A 19,469-nucleotide genomic window follows, 5' to 3' on the forward strand; every position below is an offset into this window, starting at 1 on the left:
AGTGGGATGGATGCCTACCTTCTTGGAAACCTGAAAGATAGATTTCTATGAAAAAAAAGAAAAAAGAAAAAGGGGGAATAAAATGGGTTGGGGTAAGTATGGAAAAAATCTATACGTCTTGAACAAAAAGCAATGTAACACTTAAAGTCAGCTATATGGAGAGATTTCAAAATGGATATCAGGTCAATTGTTGAATAAAGGTATACAGCACGTGGCGTCTTGTGATAGAAAAAGCTACCTCTCACTGGATGAAAAAAATGGCTTAATTTCCACTGGCACATCCGTGTAGCATGACAGGACTTATTATTTTGCCATGACCTTTGTGCTTATTAAATAACACCCAATGGAAGCAGCCCTTGTATCATGAGACATCACAACCAGACATTATTTTCTATGTGCAAAAAGACTGTTCATAGGAGATCTCTCCAGATGCTCCCTTATTGCTAACCAGCATAAGGTGATCTCATTCATTTATTGGTTTTCACCTATTACAGGATACGATTTGGCCTTGAAACATGGTTCACAATCCCAATCAACTTTAAGTATGAAAGGACTGATCGAACAGAATAAAAGGCAAAACGTTTTACAGGGACCCAACTATTTGCCCATTTGTCACAAATTAATTCAATGTCAGCGTTAGAGCCAAGTCTTTCTAACTGACCACTCAGTTCTGTGCCTCAACAAATCATCAAAAAAAACGAGCCACTATCCTATCCTCAGTTCCCAGAAAGAAAGACAAAACAAGCAGCATGGGCTAAGCAGTTAGAAAGCAGAGATTTATGATGTCTTATGTGCAGTGGCACATTACAGAGCCACCATTCTGAAAAGGATGTTTCAAATGCAAGATTCAGTGAGGAACAGGAAGAATCAGTAGAACACTTTAGAAAATGTATCTTAAGTAATCCTTTATATAGCAGAATGGACCCCAATCTGACATCATCCTCAATGGGAAACCACGCTCTCGCAGTGAAGCTTAGCCATGCTGTAAAGGGCTTGTTCATGCATGGGCTAAATAAGATTCAATCGTTAGGGTTACAATTACATGGCTCCTCCTTGAACACAGGAAGATATCTGTGCTGAATGTACACGCAGGATAGGAAAACAGTCTACCACTGTGCTGCTCTGTGCTCCTCTCAAATCTTGCTGTGTTAATACAGCCAATGTTCAATTGGTGGTAAACAGGTGCTGAGAGTGAGTGAGTCTCAGGTTGTACAATTGTTAGAATTAGTTAGGAAGCTAAATGGGCGAGGGAAAGAACTAAATTGCTAGCCTCATAACATAAAACAAAGATGAGGGGGCACAACCCTCCTTTGCCTCTGAGTTATAACATATGATCACTAGCTAAAGAGCCTACAGTAACCTCATGAATGCTGAAGATAAAAGGTTTTCAAGATACTAGTATAAAATTCCAACTCTGCCTAGGGTAGCTAAATGCTCACTATTTTAAAGGTATCATACAGTACTGAGGTGGGAAACCTAATAGAATGAAGATTCAGAACGAAAGTAGACAACTTAACACTTTGATAACTCTTCTGCATGGACTTCAACCAGTGCCACCTATCAGTCTAGCTTATTGTTCAGCTTACCTGCGACCAAACTTAGAAGTGAATTTGCTGAAAATGCTGCCTGAGGCGCCTCTTCGACCCTGGCTGTTCCCGGAGGGGGAGGCAGGTGTGACGTTGAACTGTGGGTTTTGCTGGTCCCGCACCTGCCTCTGTTGACCAGCGTGAAAAGTGCTACGACTGGAGACACCACGCGGAAAGTTGGTACGCTCAGGGATGGCGCTGCTGATGTTGTGTGCAGAGGGGGAGGCGATTGGGACCCTCTGAGGGGCAGTGCTGTTGAAAGAATAGGTCATACAATTAAAAAAATCCACAAACATTCCTTACAAATTACTTTTATACAGTGCTTGAATTGCATACATTTTGTGATCCTCCCAATGGCACAAATAAGGAAAATGTTACTTACCGTGTAAGCATCTTTTTGTGGCATATAGTTCTGTAGATTCACATGCTGTGCATACTCCTGCCATCTAGTGTTGGGCTTGGACGTGCACAACTTGTTTTTCTTGAAAGAAATGTTTTTTCGAGCCACAGGACCTAGTCCTATTAGTGGTAATGAGCATGGGCATCTGCTCCCTTGTTAGTCAACCCCCCCCCCCCCACGGCACAGAGAGCTTGACTGGAGAGGGAGCACAGAGACACAGTAAATATGACCATGCAAAAGTAAAGTATTAAAGATAACAAAAGGAAGGAATATCTGCAACAACCACAGGCGACCAGGGAGTCAGGTGGGTACATGTGAATCTACAACACTACATGCCACAAATAGATTCTTGAGTAACATTTTCCGTTCATGACATATGTAGCTGTAGATACACATGTGCATTGACTTTAAAGCAGTCCTCCCAAAAATGTTGGCTGAGCCCCATGATGTTGGAGAAGACTGAAAGAGTGTGAGTAGGACAGCCTGGCCAATCTTAGCTTGCAGTCTGGCCAGGCCATCCACACAGTAGTGTTAAGTAAATGCAACAGCGGTGGACTAAGTAGCTGCTTTACAGGTGTCAGCTAGTGGTATGTTACGGAAGAAGGCCATAGACGCTCCTTTCTTTTTAGTGGAATGTGGTCTGGGGGTATAAGCATGGATCTTTTACTTTTAGCGTAATAAGTTTGTATGCACTTGACCAGCCACATATGCCTCACTTGGAAATGGTTCACCCCTTGTGAGGCTTGGAAGAAGTCATCAAGAGCTGCTGTTTAGTTCTGTCAATATAATACATTAGTGCTCTTTTGACATCTAATGGATGCAAGGCGCGTTCTGCTACATTCTGTGGGTGCAGAACGAAAACTGGGAGCCCAACTGTTTGGGTAAGATGAAAGCTCAAGACTACTTGATGGAGACATTTGGGATTAGCTCTGGGGATCACCCTATCATGATGGACCTGGACGAAAGGCTCCTCCAAAGTAAGACCGTCAATCTCACCGATACTACCAAAAGAAGTGCTGACTTCAAGAAAAGCCACTTCCAAGAGAGAAACTGCAGAGGAGAAGAGTGGAGAGGTTCAAAAGAATGGCTCATGAGTCTAGTGAGAACTATGTTGAGGTTCCAGAGCAGGAGGTGTAATGGGTGGGATGACCTGTTTGAGGACCCCCATGAAAGCCTTAATCTAGCTATTCTGAACAATGAAGTAGGTTGTCTATTTTGTAAATAGGCGGCTAAGGCAGCAAGGTATAACAATGTAAGGGTAAGCAAGGCATGACCTCTGCAGATGAAGGAGGTAAAGGAGAATGTCCTGTACAGGTGCTGTAAGATGACTGATTTGTTTAAGGAGACAGCAGTGTACGAACAGTTTCCCTTTTGCTATCTAGCCAGCCCTGGTAGTGTGCCTGCGGGCCTCCTTGAAAACAGACATAAATTTTTCCAGTAGAATGAGATAACCAAACTAAGACTTCAGGGGCCAAATCGAGGACGAGATTCTCAGGGTAGGCCTGAGAGGGCCATGGTTTTATGTGAGAAGGTCTGGCCTTGTTGGGGGGCTTCTAGTGGGAAAACTAGAGAGTTCCGGCAAGGTGTGTACTGTGGCTTGGGCGCCAAAGTTGGTGCTACCAGAATGAGAGCAAGGAATGATTGCCTCAGCCTCTGGACCACAAGCGGTAAGAGCCGGAGAGGCAAAACAGTATAGATAAATATCCCTGAACAGTTCATATATCCCTGAACAGTTAATCTATAGTGCATTGTAAATGTACCGGGGGTGGCGAAGTTTGGGCATTTTGTATTTTCAGTGGTAGAGAACAGGTCTATCAGCGGAAACCCCCAATGCTGGAAATATGGGAGTAGAACCTGGGATGGAATTCCCACATTTGGACTTGTTGATGTGTCCTGCTGAGCAGGTCTACCCGACTTGTGTCCACCCTGGAAATATGTTGGATGAGCAGATGTACTCCAATGTATCGCCCGCCGCCAGATGCACTGAGCTTTGTGGATAGCTGTGGGGAGTGTGTGCCCTCTTATTTTTGCAAGTAAAACAGGTCAGTTGTGTTGTCCATTCAGACTAAGACTATCCTGTGTTGAATGAGAGAACACACGGTCCGGAAGGCCAGCTGGATGGCGAGCAACTCCAGTTGCCTGGTGTTGAGGGACTGCTGAGTATGTGCTCTCTTTCCCTGAATAGTAAGGTGACTGAAATGCACGTTCCAAACTGGTGAGCGAGATATCCGTGGTGATGGTCTCTTTCAGAACAGGGTCTCGAAAGTGCTGCCTCTGCAAAGGTTGTGTGCATTCTACCACTGCAGCAAGTGATGGATGCAGCCCCAAACCAACACTAGACCCTCTAGATGACCCTCCGCTTGAGACCACTATGCCACCAGGCATTCTTTCAACAGGTGCATATGCGGCCTGGCATGAGGATTATGGTGATGCAGGATTCCATCTTTCTGAGCATGTGCATCACTGTTCTGACTGTTACTTGGCCAGCTAGCTAAAAAAGAGGTAGCCTGTATTTGAACGCTTGCTAGAGTGGGGTAAGCCTTCCCCACCATTGAGTCTAGGATTGCCACCAGGAAGGGCTGTACTTGGAGATGGGGTTTGGCCAAACTGACCGTAAAGCCTAGGTTGTACAAGAGCTAAATGGTGGTCTTGGTGTGCGCTAGGCATTGTTGGTGCGGGGTGGTCTAGATCTGCCAGTCATGCAGGGAAGAAAATACATGGACACCACCCCTCGGGAGGTAAGCTCCCACGACAGCCAGGCATTTAGTAAACACCCTGTGGCAGTAGTAACCTCAAACGGAAGCACACTGAATTGGTAACGTTGTCCTGTCACCACAAACCACACGTATATTTGACACTCTGGATGGATGAACATGTGGAAGTAGGCATTCTTCAGATCTAAGGCAATAACCCACTGCACACACCCCTCACTCACCCAACCCGACCCCCACTCATGACCCCCCCACCACACTCACCACCTGGACCCCCACCACACACGAAGAAACCGAAGAAACCGAAAAAACCATGAACTCCATCCACTCCGGATCCCCCTCCGACCCCTGTCCACATCGCATATACAACAAAGCCAGCCCAACCATTGCCCCCATACTCTGCGACATAATCAAGTCCTTTTTCGACTCCGCCACCTACCCAGACCCCTGGAAGCACGCGGAAATCATCGCTCTCCTAAAACAAAAACAAAAAAATGACCCGGAGATCCTCTCCAACTATCGCCCCATCTCCCTCCTCCCTTTCCCCGCCAAGGTGGCCGAGAAACTAGTCAACGCCCGCCAATCCCACTTCCTCGAAGCAAACAACACTCTTGACCCCTCACAATCCAGGTTCCGCAAGAACCACAGCGCGGAAACCGCCCTCATCGCATGCACGGACGACATCAGGACCAAAGGCGAGACAGTCGCACTCATCCTCCTAGACCCCTCCACAACATAGGAATTCGCCACAAAGCCTTAGACTGGCTCACCTCCTTCCTCACCGACTGGACCCAGAGAGTCCGCCTCCCACCTTACCACTCCACCACTTCCAAGATCATCTGCGGAGTCCCCCGAGGGTCCTCCCTCAGCCCCACACTCTTCAACATCTACATGATACCCCCCTAGCCAACATCCTCCGAGCACACGGAATCACTATCCTCTCCTACGCAGATGACACCCAACTCATCCTCTCCCTCACCTGCAACCCCACCACCGCCAATACCAACCTACACGCTGCTCTCCTCGACACCGCCAACTGGATGACTACTAACCACCTCAAGCTTAACTCCAACAAAACCGAGATCATCATCTTCGGCCCCAACAAAACCACATGGGATGACTCCTGGTGGCCCACCGCCCTAGGCCCCGCACCCACCCCCGCAAACCACGCACGCAACCTCTGCATCATCCTAGACCCCTCCCTCTCCATGACACAGCAAATCAATGCCCTAACCCCCTCCTGCTTCCACACACTTCGCACTCTAAAAAAACAAACCTTCAAATGGATTCCCCCAGAAACCAGGCAGACAGTCACCCATGCACTCATCAGCAGCAGACTAGACTACGGCAACGCCCTCTACGCTGGCACCACACACAAACTCAAACGCTAACTCCAGAGAATCCAGAACACAGCCGCACGCCTCGTCTTTGGCCTCCCCCGCCACGAACAAATCTCACCACACCTCAAATCCCTTCCCTAGCTCCCCATAGACAAGAGAATCACATTCAAGATCCTAATCCACGCTCACAAATCCCTTCACAACACCGGCCCAACCTACCTCAACGAAAGAGTGAACTTCCACACGCAACCTCTGATCAGCCGACCTCGCCCTAGCCAGAGTTCCCTGCATCCAACGCACCACCACAGGAGGCAGGTCCTTCTACCTCGCCCCAAAACCTGGAACTCCCTCCCCACCAACCTTCGCAAAACCAAAGACCTCCTGCTCTTCAGAAAGAGCCTCAAGACATGGCTGTTCTAACATTGCCCCTCCCTCTCCCCCCCCCCCCTTTTTGATTCCCCTCCCATGACCTTGAGACCCTCCCATGGCCTTGAGACCCTCATGGGGAGCAGCGCGCTCTATACATTGTTTTGATTGAGTAATGAAGACACCCTGCTGCAGTAGTGGTATGACGTCTTGTAGCGTCACCATATAAAAATGCTCTGACAGAATGTATTTGTTGAGCGGTTAGAGATCAAGGATGAGTCTGAGTGGGTTGTCCTTTTTGGTTATAAGGAAGTATAGTGAATACACCCCCCTTTCCATGGTGTTGTGGTGGACCAGCTTGATGACCCCAAACCCTGCCCTCCATCCCCACCCACTGGTTGAAGAGAGCCTGTATCTCCTCCTGGAGGTAATGTTGATGGTCTGCAGGCAGTTTGTTCTGGGGGGGTGGGGTGGGGGGTGGGGAGGATGTTTACTGGTGTAAGATGAGTTTTAGACTGTAAATAGAAAAGGAGGCAGATGGAGTTAGCTACCCACCACTGAGTGGTGAACATAACTGCTACTCTGTTGCCCCTTGCATAGACTTTCCTGCTCTACCAGCCTAGAGGGGGAAGAGACCGCCTGTGTCCTGGCTTTTAGTGCACCACCTACCTAGATACCTACGCCACTAGGGAATCAGAGGGCAACTGACTCCTTATGTATAGGGGTGGAAGCTTGGTTTGAGAGGCTTGAACTTTTTCACAAACCCTAGATGTCACCACACCATCACCTTGAATGGCTGGTTAAAAATGTCAGTGGCTGATCTGTAGACTCCCTTGAGCATCAGGACTGTTGGGTGAAGGAAAGGGTCTCCATAAAGAAGTCGTCCTCATCATACTGGACATGTATCTCCTCTTTATGAAAGGTAGCTGCCCATATAAGACATTGTGGTACGAGGTGATGATGTCTGGAGTGAAGGTTTTATGTGGGTACAGGTCTGGATCAGCTGAAGACTATCTGTCATCCCAGGGGTCTGGGACCTGTGGGCGATGCTGGGTGTCACAGGAATCAAAGGGTAACCTTGGACTGTCCACCCCTGAGTGTGGGGAAACTTGTGGTGAGTGTTCTGGGGAGTCCACAGACACAGATAGCAAAGGAGAGATAGGTAAAGGTGAATAAGCGTAGGAGAAGAGGGAGCAGGAGGCAGTGGAGAGATGGTCCCATCGTGTTTCTTAGACTTCTTTGGCATATATTCCATTAGAGGGTTGATGGCTTTCTCAAAATTCAATGAGTTCTTTGACACATGCAGATGCTTTGCCAGGCCTCCCATCAGTGCCTGCCAAATATGGATCAGATGCAGCTTGGCATGGAGTTCTTGCAGCTGATGGAGGATTTGTGGGTCAAAATCTTAGAAAGTGGCAGAGGATACAGCAATAGAAGGCGGTCTTGATGGAGCCAAAGAGAGTGGGCATCTAGACGGTGCTGAGCTCTATTTCTGCTCAAGGTGCTTTGAGTCCTAACGTTGAGTCTGGACGCTTTGGATCTGATGGTGGTTGGGCATGACTCTTTGAATACAGAGCCGAAGCAGCAGTTGACACTTAAGGCTTCAACGCAGTGTGTGGAAGAAGCGTCAGGTGTGCCTCAGAATGACGATCTTGACCATGACTGGAAGGGCAGTGGTGCACTGGAGGCCTCAAAAACGGCACAGGAGCTCAAAGCTTGTGTCTCTTTGTGAGTAGGAGGGGTAAGAATAGTTCTCACTGTAGTCTTTAGGGGACGCTGGGCCAGCAGGGGTTGGTCTGATTCAAAATCTCCATAGGAAACTACACTTTCTGGTGCGAGGGACACCTCAACTTCAGAGTCTGGGGCATCCAGTTGCTCTATAGCTTCCTCCTCTTATTGCTCCAGGTTATCTTCTACCTTGTGTCTGTGCGCCATTGAAGCTGAAGTGATGTGGTGAACTAGTCGGTTCCAAAGGGTTTTTTGTTGCAGAACGTAAAACATACCAAACAGGATTCCTTATGGTGGTTCAGGCAAGCACCGATTGCAGACTTCGCGGAGGCCTAACATGGGATACTTGGCATGGCAAGCATGGCAGAATAAAAATTGAGTCCTTTCCATTAAGGGGACATCCTTGACTGAAGTGGTGGTATTCCAAGGGGTCTTTGGTAAAAACAGAGCCAAGTACGTGACAGTGGAGACCGATGAGTAAGAGTGATCGTTTCTACAGACAAGGAATGGATTCAATGGCCCAGCAAGAACAGTGCACAGATTCAATCCAGAACGCAAACAGCACTGAACCCGGCAGCAGAGAAAAAAAACAATCTAACAATGGAGCTGATGCCCAGGCACATTACGACCATTACGTGGAGTCAATAGGAAAACAAGTACACATCCAAGCGCAACACTAGATGCCAGGAGCATGAACAGCAGTATCTACAGCCACACATGCCACAAACCAATTGTTACTTTTACCCAACTTACAAACCTACAAAGAATTAATGGATGAGCAGACCACTTGTAAATAAAAGCTGCTACTGGCCAGCCAACACTGCAGCAAGTCCTAAGTGTCTGAGCAATCTAATACTAGCTCTCTACAAAGGAAAATAGATAGTCAAATTATCTTTCGCCTTTTCAAGAGCCCATTTGAGAAAAAAGTTTTACAACCTCCCTTTTTCTGTTATGACTAATATACACAAAGTTCATTACCTTCACGTTGGGTGCACACCATCTGTTAAGAAGGTTTTGCTAAAGCTTGAAAGAAAAATGTGAAAAAGAAGCAGGGGTTCGATAGAGGGGAGAGGAAGTGAACAATGACAAATGTGGAAATATTGAAACACAGAGAAGGAATATGTTACTCTGTAAGCATCTGTCTGTGGAGTGGAGTGCTGTAGATTCACACACTCTGCATACTCCTGCCATCTAGTGTTTCGCTTGGACATTTGAAACTTGTTTGTATTTGAAGAAGCCTTTGAGTCACAGGGCTTAGTGACTCCTCCTATGGCTGGTAATGCACCTGGGCATCGGCTCCATTGTTGTTTTCCTCAAAACAGGGGAGGATGAAAATAGAGAATAGGATAATAATGTTCGATGACCATACAAAAGGAATAAATAGAAATGAGTGCTAAAACCACCACAGAGGTGGGAGGTGGGCATGGCCATGTTAATCTAAAGCACTACACATCACAACACAAACAGATGCTCACAGAGAAATATATTCAGTTCGCAGCATGTGTGACTGTAGATACATGTTGTAAGCGTTGGCTAGCAGGAGGATGTTGCAGAGGACTAAAAAGAGGTTGTAGAACAGCTTGGCCAACCTTTGCTTGTTGACATGCTAAGATGTCAACACAGTAGTGTCTGGTAAATGTGAGGAGTAGACAATTTAAGCCTCCTTACATATGTGAACTATGGGAATATTGCCAAGGAAAGCCATAGTGGCCTCCTCCTTGCAAGTGGAGTGTGGGCTGAGTGGAATGGGCAACTGTCTTTTAGCCTTAACATAGAAAGTTTGGATACACTTAATCCACCTGGGCAGGGTGTGTCCCGTGTGGGGTTTTGTTGAAAGCAACAAACAGTTGCTGAAATTTATGAAAAGGCTTGCTTCTAGCAGAGGGCGCACTTAACATCCAGACAATGAGGGTCTTCTCTGCCACAGTGATGGATTGTGGAAAGAAAAACTGTGAACTCAATGGTTTGACTGATGTGGAACAGGGATACCACTTTCGGGAGGGAGCTTGGGTTGGTCCTTAGGTCTATCCTGTCATTATGAACTTGGAAGAAAGGGTCCTTCCAAGGTAAAGGCCTATGGTTCGTTTACACTCGTTAAAGAGGTGATAGCAACTAGAAAGGCAACCTTTGAGGATAAGAACTGTAGAGGGCATGAGTGTAGGGGGATCGAAAGGAGGGTCCATGAGCAAGAAAAGTTCAATAGTGACGTTCCTGACAGGGGCAGGAGGTACCCTGGGTGAGAACTCGTTTGAACCCCTCCATGAAAGCTTTGATAATGGGGAATTTAAATAACAGAGCGCTCCGTATTTTGCAAGTAAGTTGTGACTGCTGCTAGATAGAAGTGTATAGAAGTGAAGTTAAGCCTGCTTTTTGAAGATAAAGAAGGTAAACTATGTCCTGACTGCTGGTTTCAGTGAGTCGGATCTACTCTGGAAGATAATAGTGGACAATCTTCTTCCATTTGACCACATAACAAGCTTGTGTGGTGGGTCTACGTACCTCTTTAAGGACACACACACACACACTGTGAAGGCAGATAAAAATAATTGAGCTCTAGGATCTCAGGAGCCAAAACGCTAGATTGAACAGCCTGCGATTCAGATGTCTTAATGTGGGTTGGTTCTACATTAGAAGGTTTGGCCTGTTGGGTAGCTTCTCATGGGGAACCACTAATGAGTCTAGAAGGGTCATGAACCAGGGTTACCTGGGCCACATGGACGCCTCCCAGATTAAAGTAAGAGAAATTTGCTGAGGCTTCCAAACCATGTATGGAAGAAGTGGGAGAGCCTAGGCAAATACACCTGACCAGTTTATTTATGGTGCAGTGCCCATGGACTATGGATGAGCAAACGTCAAGGAGAAGCTTTGGTATTTTGTGCTTTGAGCAGTGGTAAAGAGGTCGATGTTGAGAAACCCCAAGGAACAAATTTACGGTAGTGGGGGGTAAGGTCGTTTGGGTGGACTGTGGCTATACAGGAGGCCACCAAGACACAGTGCATTACGGGCCTGACTGTCAGGTGGCAATCTGGCTGAAAAAGAGGCAATAACATTTGGATAGCTTGATTGAGTGCTTGGCTGGGATAAGCTTTCCTAGTGACCCTTGAGAATTGCACCTAGAAAGGCCTGGACCTGGAGGGGTTGAAGGTGCGTTTTTGAAGCCTCAAATGAGTAGAACGTTTATGGAGGTGTGGGAAATATACATTGTTGCTCGTTTGCACTTTTGATCAGTCAATCGCCCAAGGAAGGGAACATGTGGCTCCCACCCCTTATGAGACGAGTGGCTACTGCAGCGAAGCACTTTGTAAATATTCTGGGAGCTGTAGAGACCATGAAGGGAAGCACTTTGAAATGATAATGCTGACCACTCATAACGAACCGCAGGTAGCTGCAGTGAACAGGACGGATATGCGCAAGCATGCGTCTTTTACATCAAAAGCGATCATGAAGTTACCAGATGACTGACATCTTGCAGAGTGACCATATGAAGATGTACTCACTGAGGGTCCTGAAGTAGAGTATTTGCTTTAGGGTTCTGTCTTTTTTTGGGTATGAGGAACTAGAGTGAGTACATTCCATTGTCACGCTGGTGGGTCAGTAGAGGTTTTTTGCTCCTTTGAAAATGAGTGCCTGTACCTCATCTTGAAGGAGGAGCTCACGTTTGGCAAAGAGGTCTGCACAGTGAGATGTTTGGTGGGGATGCACTGAGCTCTAGATAGTAAAAGTGTTTGTATGATGGCGGGGACCCACTGGAGGAAGGTGATTCCTTCCTACTGTGGGAGAAACCTCTGCAATCTTCCCGACACAGGTGTAGTATGATGGAGGAATGAAAGTCACTTCTTTGTGGAGGCAGTTCCCTTGGCCGCACCCCCTTTTCCCCTACCTCTAGTCTTGGTAACTCTGTAACTACCTCTAGAGTAAGCCCTCATTTACTGCTGGCACTGTTAGTAAGTGGCAGATGAGTTTGTGGAAGTGGTTTTACTGCCTCCCACCTCCCTGTTCTGAGACCTTTGAAAGGAGCCTTGTGGAGAGGGTGCCTAGAGGGCACGTATCACCTTGGCTGTATCTTTCTTTTTTTAAGTTTCTCCAGCATCTGATCCAAGTGAGGCACCGCAGAGATGTTTACCATCTAACAGCAGGTTAAGCAGATGCTGTTGAACTGCTAGCATAAAGCCAGAGACACCAAGCAAAGCACTGCACCTAATTAGGATGTTTGAATTGATTCTCCTAGCCACAGTATGAATTGTATCAACAGCTCAGTGGATGGTGGTGTTGAAAATTACCTTTCCCTCGGTGACCAGCTTCTGGCCACGCTGCCTTATGGGAGGTGCTGAAGGAGTGCCTCTATTTTGTCCTAATGGACTCTGTCATAGCCTGAGAACAAGCCTCCTGTCCACGAACACTAGGAGAAACATGGGAGTCCAAAGTATTTTCTGTATCAACAGGACAGGTTAGGCTGAAGAAGTCAGACGAACACCAAGAGGCAAAAACCCAGGATAGTACTGAGTAGATATGTATATTAAAGATATAGTAGATAGATACCGAGTAGGATCGGTAAACATGTGCGAACCAGACATCGAAAAAAAATAATACAAAAAAAAGCTAACCATGGAGCTGATGCTCATGTGCATTACTAGTCACAGGAGGAATCTATACTGCGCGACAAAAAACAAGTTGTAAATAGTCCAAGCCCAACACTAAATTGCAAGAGTATGTAGAGCATGTATATCTACACCTAAACATCCCACAAACCTGTAGTTACAGGTAAGTAACTTGCCCTTTGCATCCATGTCATTAACCTACATGTTCCTAGCAAGTGAACTGGATATCAACCAACTGAAAAAACAGGAGAGTTTCTTGTGTAAAGCTTAGTCAGAAATTAGGGGCTGTAGCACAAATATGTTAAACTGAGTCCCAATCCGAAATCAAATAAAGACAGTAATAGCCACAAAAACAAAATCACAACATGCTATGCAAGGTTCTCAGCTGGTCTTTATGAGGCACTCGACAATAACAATTTAGTGAGTTATCTTCCTCAACTGTCATCTTTGCAAAAGATTATAACCACAGGAACTTGATTACTTTACAATTATACAAGCAGCTTTTTATTATTATTCATCTCTTGAAATATCACTCAGGATGAGTCTGACTCAAAATGTAAATCTAATACATACCTTAGGGGGTTGATAACCTTAGATGCTTGTAGGACCTTTTGACAGGAATAAAACTATCCCAATATTCATTAGTCTAACCAACTATTACATCACCTTCCTCAGAGACAGGGAAGACCTGCCACTAAGAGACACAAACAGCATGTATTACTGGCTAGAGCAACCAATTAGCAGCCAACATCACCATGATTAAGGCTTTTGTATGACACAGGCTACAGGGGAGGTGAGATTTACTAGGCACTACCTGACTACAACTCAAAATATGATGGTAACTTAGTACTCAATTGATTTATATGAGTGGTCTTATTACAAATGTGATCTGACTCCTATCCTTCTAGTATGCCACAGAGGATGTCATGCCCTGATTTAGGGCGTAGGCATGTGAAACCTCTCTAAAAGCATGCCCTATCTGTATTAAATGTCGTTTCTAGGTTCACAACAACTTAAGTCCCAAATCCTGTGTTTCCTGTGTTAATCAGGACACTTTAGTAGGGGACTCCAGGGTCCGAGCTGGCCATTTATTTAAGTATCATCATTAACAGCAACAATGTGAATATCCCCGTGACGAAGGACGGCTGATCACTCAGAACGCATTGGGGACTAATCAGATAATTGTTATAAAAATGAATCAAGAGTTATCAAAAAATAAAATTAAACTGTATGAAGTCAACTCAAAATAAATGACTGAGCAACGAGCAAATAATCAATTAAAGTGTTCACAAGTTTCTGATTAACATAGGAAACATGTGAACTGGAAGGATAAGTTACTTACCTGTAAATCCTAGTTCTCTTCCAGGGGGATCCTCATCAAAGTCATAAACATTAAATATTCCCGCCGTTGTGCGGGGACCCCGGAGCATATATAAAATACACATATAAAGTATGAAATATGCACGAAAAATATATATAGCATTTTTAGTAGACAAATTTTCATACTAAACTCATATATACATGTGTAAAACAGCAATGCAGGCTATAATCATAAACAGGCTAAAATGCTTTATTTCTATGGAGTTTTTTTTTGTGTTTTTTTTTTTTTATCTTTTCAAAATTACAATAAGAGAAAAAATATCTACCAAAGCCCCACAACTGGGCCTAGGGAAATAAGCAGTAGAAATCAGAGAAAAAAAGAGAAAAAACTACATTGAAAAACAATGGAGCATTCTTAGCCAATAGGCTGCATGCAGGTTAACACAGGAGAACCATAAAAACTTTGGCACCGTGCCTTTAAGACCCTGAGCACCTCTAGTATCCCACCATGCCTCAGGGGTGAAGGAGAGGTGACTGTTGGTTCACAGTTAGGTCAGTACTTTTTTACGGTGACAAGCTGTGTAGCCGATTCGAAAGATAGTCTGTCCTGCACTTCTAGGAGACGTGCGTCCGGGGAGGAGGGTGGGTTGTTTATGACTTTGATGAGGATACCCCTGGAAGAGAACTAGGATTTACAAGTAAGTAACTTATCCTTCTCTTCCAGGGGATCCTCATCAATAGTCATAAACATTGAATAGATTAGCAAGCCCATCCCTTGACTCTGCGGACTGTCCAATAGAAGTGCAGGAATAGATATGCGAACAAATTCCTCAGAGAAGCTTGCCCAACTTGGGCGTCTGCTCTTGCATCTGAGTCCAAACAGTAATGTCTAGTAAATGTATGTACAGACTTCCATGTAGCAGCCTTACAAATTTCAGAGATTGGAACATTATTAAGGAGGGCAGCAATAGCCGCCTTTCCTCTTGTGGAATGCGCTGTAGGTCTAGCAAGTAGTTGTTTGTTAGCCAACTGGTATGCATTAACAATACAAGAAACTATCCATCTAGATATGGTTCGTTTTGATGCTGCCTCCCCTGTTCTCAAATGACCATAATTTATAAACAAGTGGTTGGAATGTCTAATCAGCTTGGTTTTATCCAAATAACATTTTAGTACTCTTTTCAGATCTAGGGAGTGCAAAGCTTTCTCCGCCGGAGTCTCTGGATTGGGGAAAAAAGTTGGTAGAGAAATAGTCTGATTGATTTGAAATTCTGACACCACCTTCGGTAGGAATGATGGGTGAGTTCGTAGAACCACTCTATTCTCGTGGAAGACTGTGTACGGTTCTTTGAAGGACAAAGCTTGAATTTCACTGACCCTCCTTGCGGAAGTAATGGCTACCAAAAAAGCCGTCTTCCACGTAAGGTGTTGCAAAGAGGCTTTGTGTATAGGTTCGAAAGGAGGGCCCATAAGTTTTGATAGTACTATGTTCAGAGCCCATGGAGGGGAGGGTTTCCGAATGGGCAGAAAAACTTTTTTCAAACCTTCTAAGAAATCCTTGACTACTGGTTTCGTAAAGAAGGATTCCTGAGAAGGTGACTTACGATAGGCTGTAATGGCAGATAAATGTACCTTAATAGATGATACCTGTAGACCGGATTTTGCCAAATGGAGTAAGTACGACAGTATGACCTCCTCCTGAGCCCGTATGGGATTCTGACCTTGCTGAAAGCACCATATGTAGAACCTCTTCCACTTGAACGCGTAAGAACGCCGCGTGGAAGGTCGTCTGGACTCCTTCAAGATGTTCATGCACTCCTGCGAGAGCCCTAGGTGCCCATACTGCAAAAATTCAGGAGCCATGCTGTCAAGCTCAGAGAGGGTAGGTTAGGGTGAAGTACCCTGCCCTCCATCCTGCACAGAATATCCAGTCTGCACGGCAGCCTCCTGTGAGGTTGTTCCGATAGGTTGAGGAGATCTGTGTACCAGAACTGACGGGGCCATTGCAGAGCTATGAGAATCATTCTGGTGCTGGATCTGTAAAGTTTGTTGATCACTGCCGGTATGAGGGGGATCGGTGGAAAAGCGTAGAGAAATATCCCTGACCAGTCGATCAACAGGGCATTCCCTCGAGATCCCGGACGGTAGAACCTGAACGCGAAGTCTGGGCATTTCCTGTTTACCTCGTCTGCGAAGAGATCCAATTGAGGCCGACCCCATTGAGCGAAGATGTCTTCGACGACTTTGTCGTGCAGGACCCAATCGTGGGCGTCCTTGAGGTGTCTGCTCAGGAAATCTGCTTCCACGTTTTGTTGACCTGGTAGGTGAACCGCTGTAAGCGGCATTCCTCTCGCCAGGAGCCAATGCCAGATTGTTTGAGACTCCCGAGATAGGGAGGGATCTCATTCCCCCTTGTCTGTTCAAATAATACATTGTGGTTGTATTGTCCGTTTGTTAGGAGAGATTTCCCCTGAATCGATGGAGCAAAAGACTTGAGAGCCAGATGGACCGCTCTGAGCTCCAGCAGATTGATGTGGTACTTCCTTTCGTTGTCGGACCACAGGCCCTGAGCTTGAAGGGGACCTAGATGAGCCCCCCATCTCTGAAGAGACGCATACGTTACCAGAGTGTCGGATGGAATTACCTGGTGAAACGGAGCTCCTACTGACAGGTGAGGTCTGTGCTTCCACCATTGTAATGACTGTCGTGCTGCTATCGGCAGCCGCACTGTCCTCCCAGCGGCCTGTCCTTTGGTTCAAGTTGTTTTCCAACGCCTCTTGGAGGGGCCTCATATGTAGCCTGGCATTCGGGACAATGAAAATGCATGATGCCATGGAGCCCAGTAGAGATGTCACCTGACGGGCCGTAGGTGAGTCGGATTTCAACAGGTCTTGACACTTTTTCTTTATTGATAATAGTCGTTCCTCCGAAGGATACACTCTTTCGAGCTCTGTGTCTAGTATTGCTCCCAGGTAGTGGAGGTTCTGCGTTGGAATCAAGGTGGACTTTTGGTAGTTGACTTGAAGACCTAGAGACTCGAAAACCTTGAGCACAATGTACCGATGGCTTCTCGCCTGTTCCGGAGAGGAGGCTTTCAGTAGCCAGTCGTTTAGGTATGGGTAAATGAATATTTTTTGCTTTCGTAGATGTGCCGCTACCACTGCTACGCATTTCGAGAAAACGCAGGGGCAGATTTCAGGCCGAATGGTAGCACCTTGAACTGATAGTGCTGTGAGGCTATCCGGAAGCGCAGGAATTTCTGATGCTTGGGAACTACCGGGATGTGAAAGTACGCATCCTGCAGGTCGATGGAGCACATCCAGTCCCCCTGATGTAGCTGAGGGAAAATCTGATGAAGAGCCAGCATCCTGAACTTTTGCTTTTTTATGTACTTGTTCAGTAGTCTTAAGTCCAGAATCGGTCTGAAAACACCCTCTCGTCCTTTTTTCGCTTCCAGAAAATAACAGGAGTAAACCCCCTTCCCTCTGTGCGCGAGTGGAACTTTTTCTATTGCTTTCTTTCGTAAAAGGGCGTGAGCTTCTTTGCGCAATAGGCTGACGTGAGACGGATTGCATTTGGCTGGTGACAAGTGCGGTGGAGGTTGCCGGAAAAGAAGAGAGTACACATTCTCGACAATGTTGAGCACTTATTTGTCTCTTGTTATACCACGCCACTCGTGAACAAAGTCTGTAATACTTCCCCCCACCGGAGTGGTGCACAATGTTAAGGGAAGCGAGTTCTCATTGTTTGGCCAGCGCTTTGGGTGTGGACTGCTGTGGTCTACTTGATCCTCGTTCCCTCGTGGCCTTACGAGACTGAAAAAGCAGGCATCCTTGCCTCTGCTGTGGCCTCTGGGACCAATGAGGGGTTTGAACCCTCTGCTGGGAAGGGCGCCTGTCATAAGGCCTATACCTTCGCCTGAAGTCCTTTTTTCTCTCCAGGCCTACTGCCCTCATGGTGTCCACTTCCATCTTCATGCGCGCCATTTCTTCGTCCGTATGGGTACCAAACAGCGAGTTCCCGTTGAACTGAAGATTTAGGATACGCTGTTGTGCATCCTGTTTTAATCCAGTCAGTCTCAACCAGGAAGACCTTCTTGCACAAATCCCATGTGCGTATCCATGTGCAGCTAAGTCTGCCCCATCTGCCGCTGCGTGGATGACCTGGTTGGAGACCAGACATCCCTCTTGAAGGATCTCCTGGAAGTCCTGCCTGTCCTCCCTAGGTAATTTGTCTGCGAACCTGTTCAGAGAGTCACACAGTGAACGGTCATATCTGCCTAGGAGTGCAGAAGCGCTGGAGACCTTCATCATAGATGCCGCTGTGCCGCACATTTTTCTCCCCAGAGAGTCTAGATGTCTGCTCTCCTTGTCCTGTGGAACCGTGAAGGATGATGCTACTGAGTGAGTTTTTCGGGCTGCAGCCAATATGACTGAGTCCGGCGGCGGATCCGTCCTGAGAAATAAAGGATCTTGTTCAGGCGCTTTATATTTTTTCAAGATCCTAACAGGAGCTGATTTGAGGGTGGCTGGCGCTAAAAAGATGTCCATGGTTGGTTGCAACAGACCAGGCACTAGCGGCAGCAGCTTTTTCGAAACCGCTCTATGCTGCAGAGTCTCAAAAATGACGGATGAGGAGGTTGACGGTTCTGGAACCTCTATGTTTAGCTTCTGTGCTCCCCTGATAAGCACCTCATTAAAGGTAGTGATGTCGTCCACCGGTGAAACCCTAGCTGGTGGAGAATCCGTTAAGGTGGGCGAGTATCGTCTGACGGATGACCCCGACGATGACCAAGAGGGCGACCTTCTGTGTCTTGATCTTGACCTAGATCGTCGCTGGGAGCGTGACCTGCTGCGAGATGCTGTAGCAGAGCGCCCAGGCCTAGTGGACAGCTGGTGAGAAGCAGAACGAGCCCGTCCTGCCCGCGCTATCGGTGATGGCGTTCTCGGGAGAGACAGTAGGAGAGTACATCCTCGAATACTGCGAGTCCGGGGAGGCCGTTGGTCTATTAAGGCTCTCCAACCACCTCAGTGACAAATTGATGGGCGAGACATGCCCCGACGATGCAGCTCTCGACCGAGATGAACCACTTCTTATGGAGACCACCGGAGATGGAGTGGTCTTATCTGCTGGCGAAAGCCGATGCTCTGCTCCCTGCAAGACCGGTAAAAACCTGCGTCGACAGCTGTAATGACGTCGAAGGGAGCGCCGCTGGTTGCTCCTGTCTCGACGTTGAGTGCCTCGACGTTGACCGACAGTCTCTGGACCGCGACCTGCTCACCGTCGAGCGGTGGGTCGCCGACGGCGGATGTCCTCGCTCTCGCCGCTGAGGCGATTTCGACATCGCCTTTCTTGACGTCGAGGGGTGCGAGGCCTTCGGCGGCGAATGGGCACGCCGGTGATGGCTCAACGTCGATCGG

General features: G+C 46.8%; 1 protein-coding gene across 10 annotated transcripts in view; it reads right to left on the minus strand.

Annotated features, from left to right (window-relative positions):
- Positions 1 to 19,469, minus strand: part of MARK2 (microtubule affinity regulating kinase 2) — a 603,936-nt gene that overhangs the window by 56,022 nt on the left and 528,445 nt on the right. For 5 of the 10 annotated variants that reach the window (XM_069207129.1, XM_069207133.1, XM_069207130.1 and 2 more), the window contains 2 exons: positions 1,587 to 1,838; positions 19 to 45 (listed from right to left, as the gene is read on the minus strand). In XM_069207129.1, the coding sequence (XP_069063230.1) occupies positions 19 to 45; positions 1,587 to 1,838 (279 nt within the window). The remainder of the gene's footprint in view (positions 1 to 18; positions 46 to 1,586; positions 1,839 to 19,469) is intronic. The other 5 variants (XM_069207137.1, XM_069207134.1, XM_069207132.1 and 2 more) reach the window with 1 other exon arrangement.

This window comes from Pleurodeles waltl, chromosome 9, assembly GCF_031143425.1.
Source record: "Pleurodeles waltl isolate 20211129_DDA chromosome 9, aPleWal1.hap1.20221129, whole genome shotgun sequence".
Classification (NCBI taxonomy): Eukaryota; Metazoa; Chordata; class Amphibia; order Caudata; family Salamandridae; genus Pleurodeles; species Pleurodeles waltl.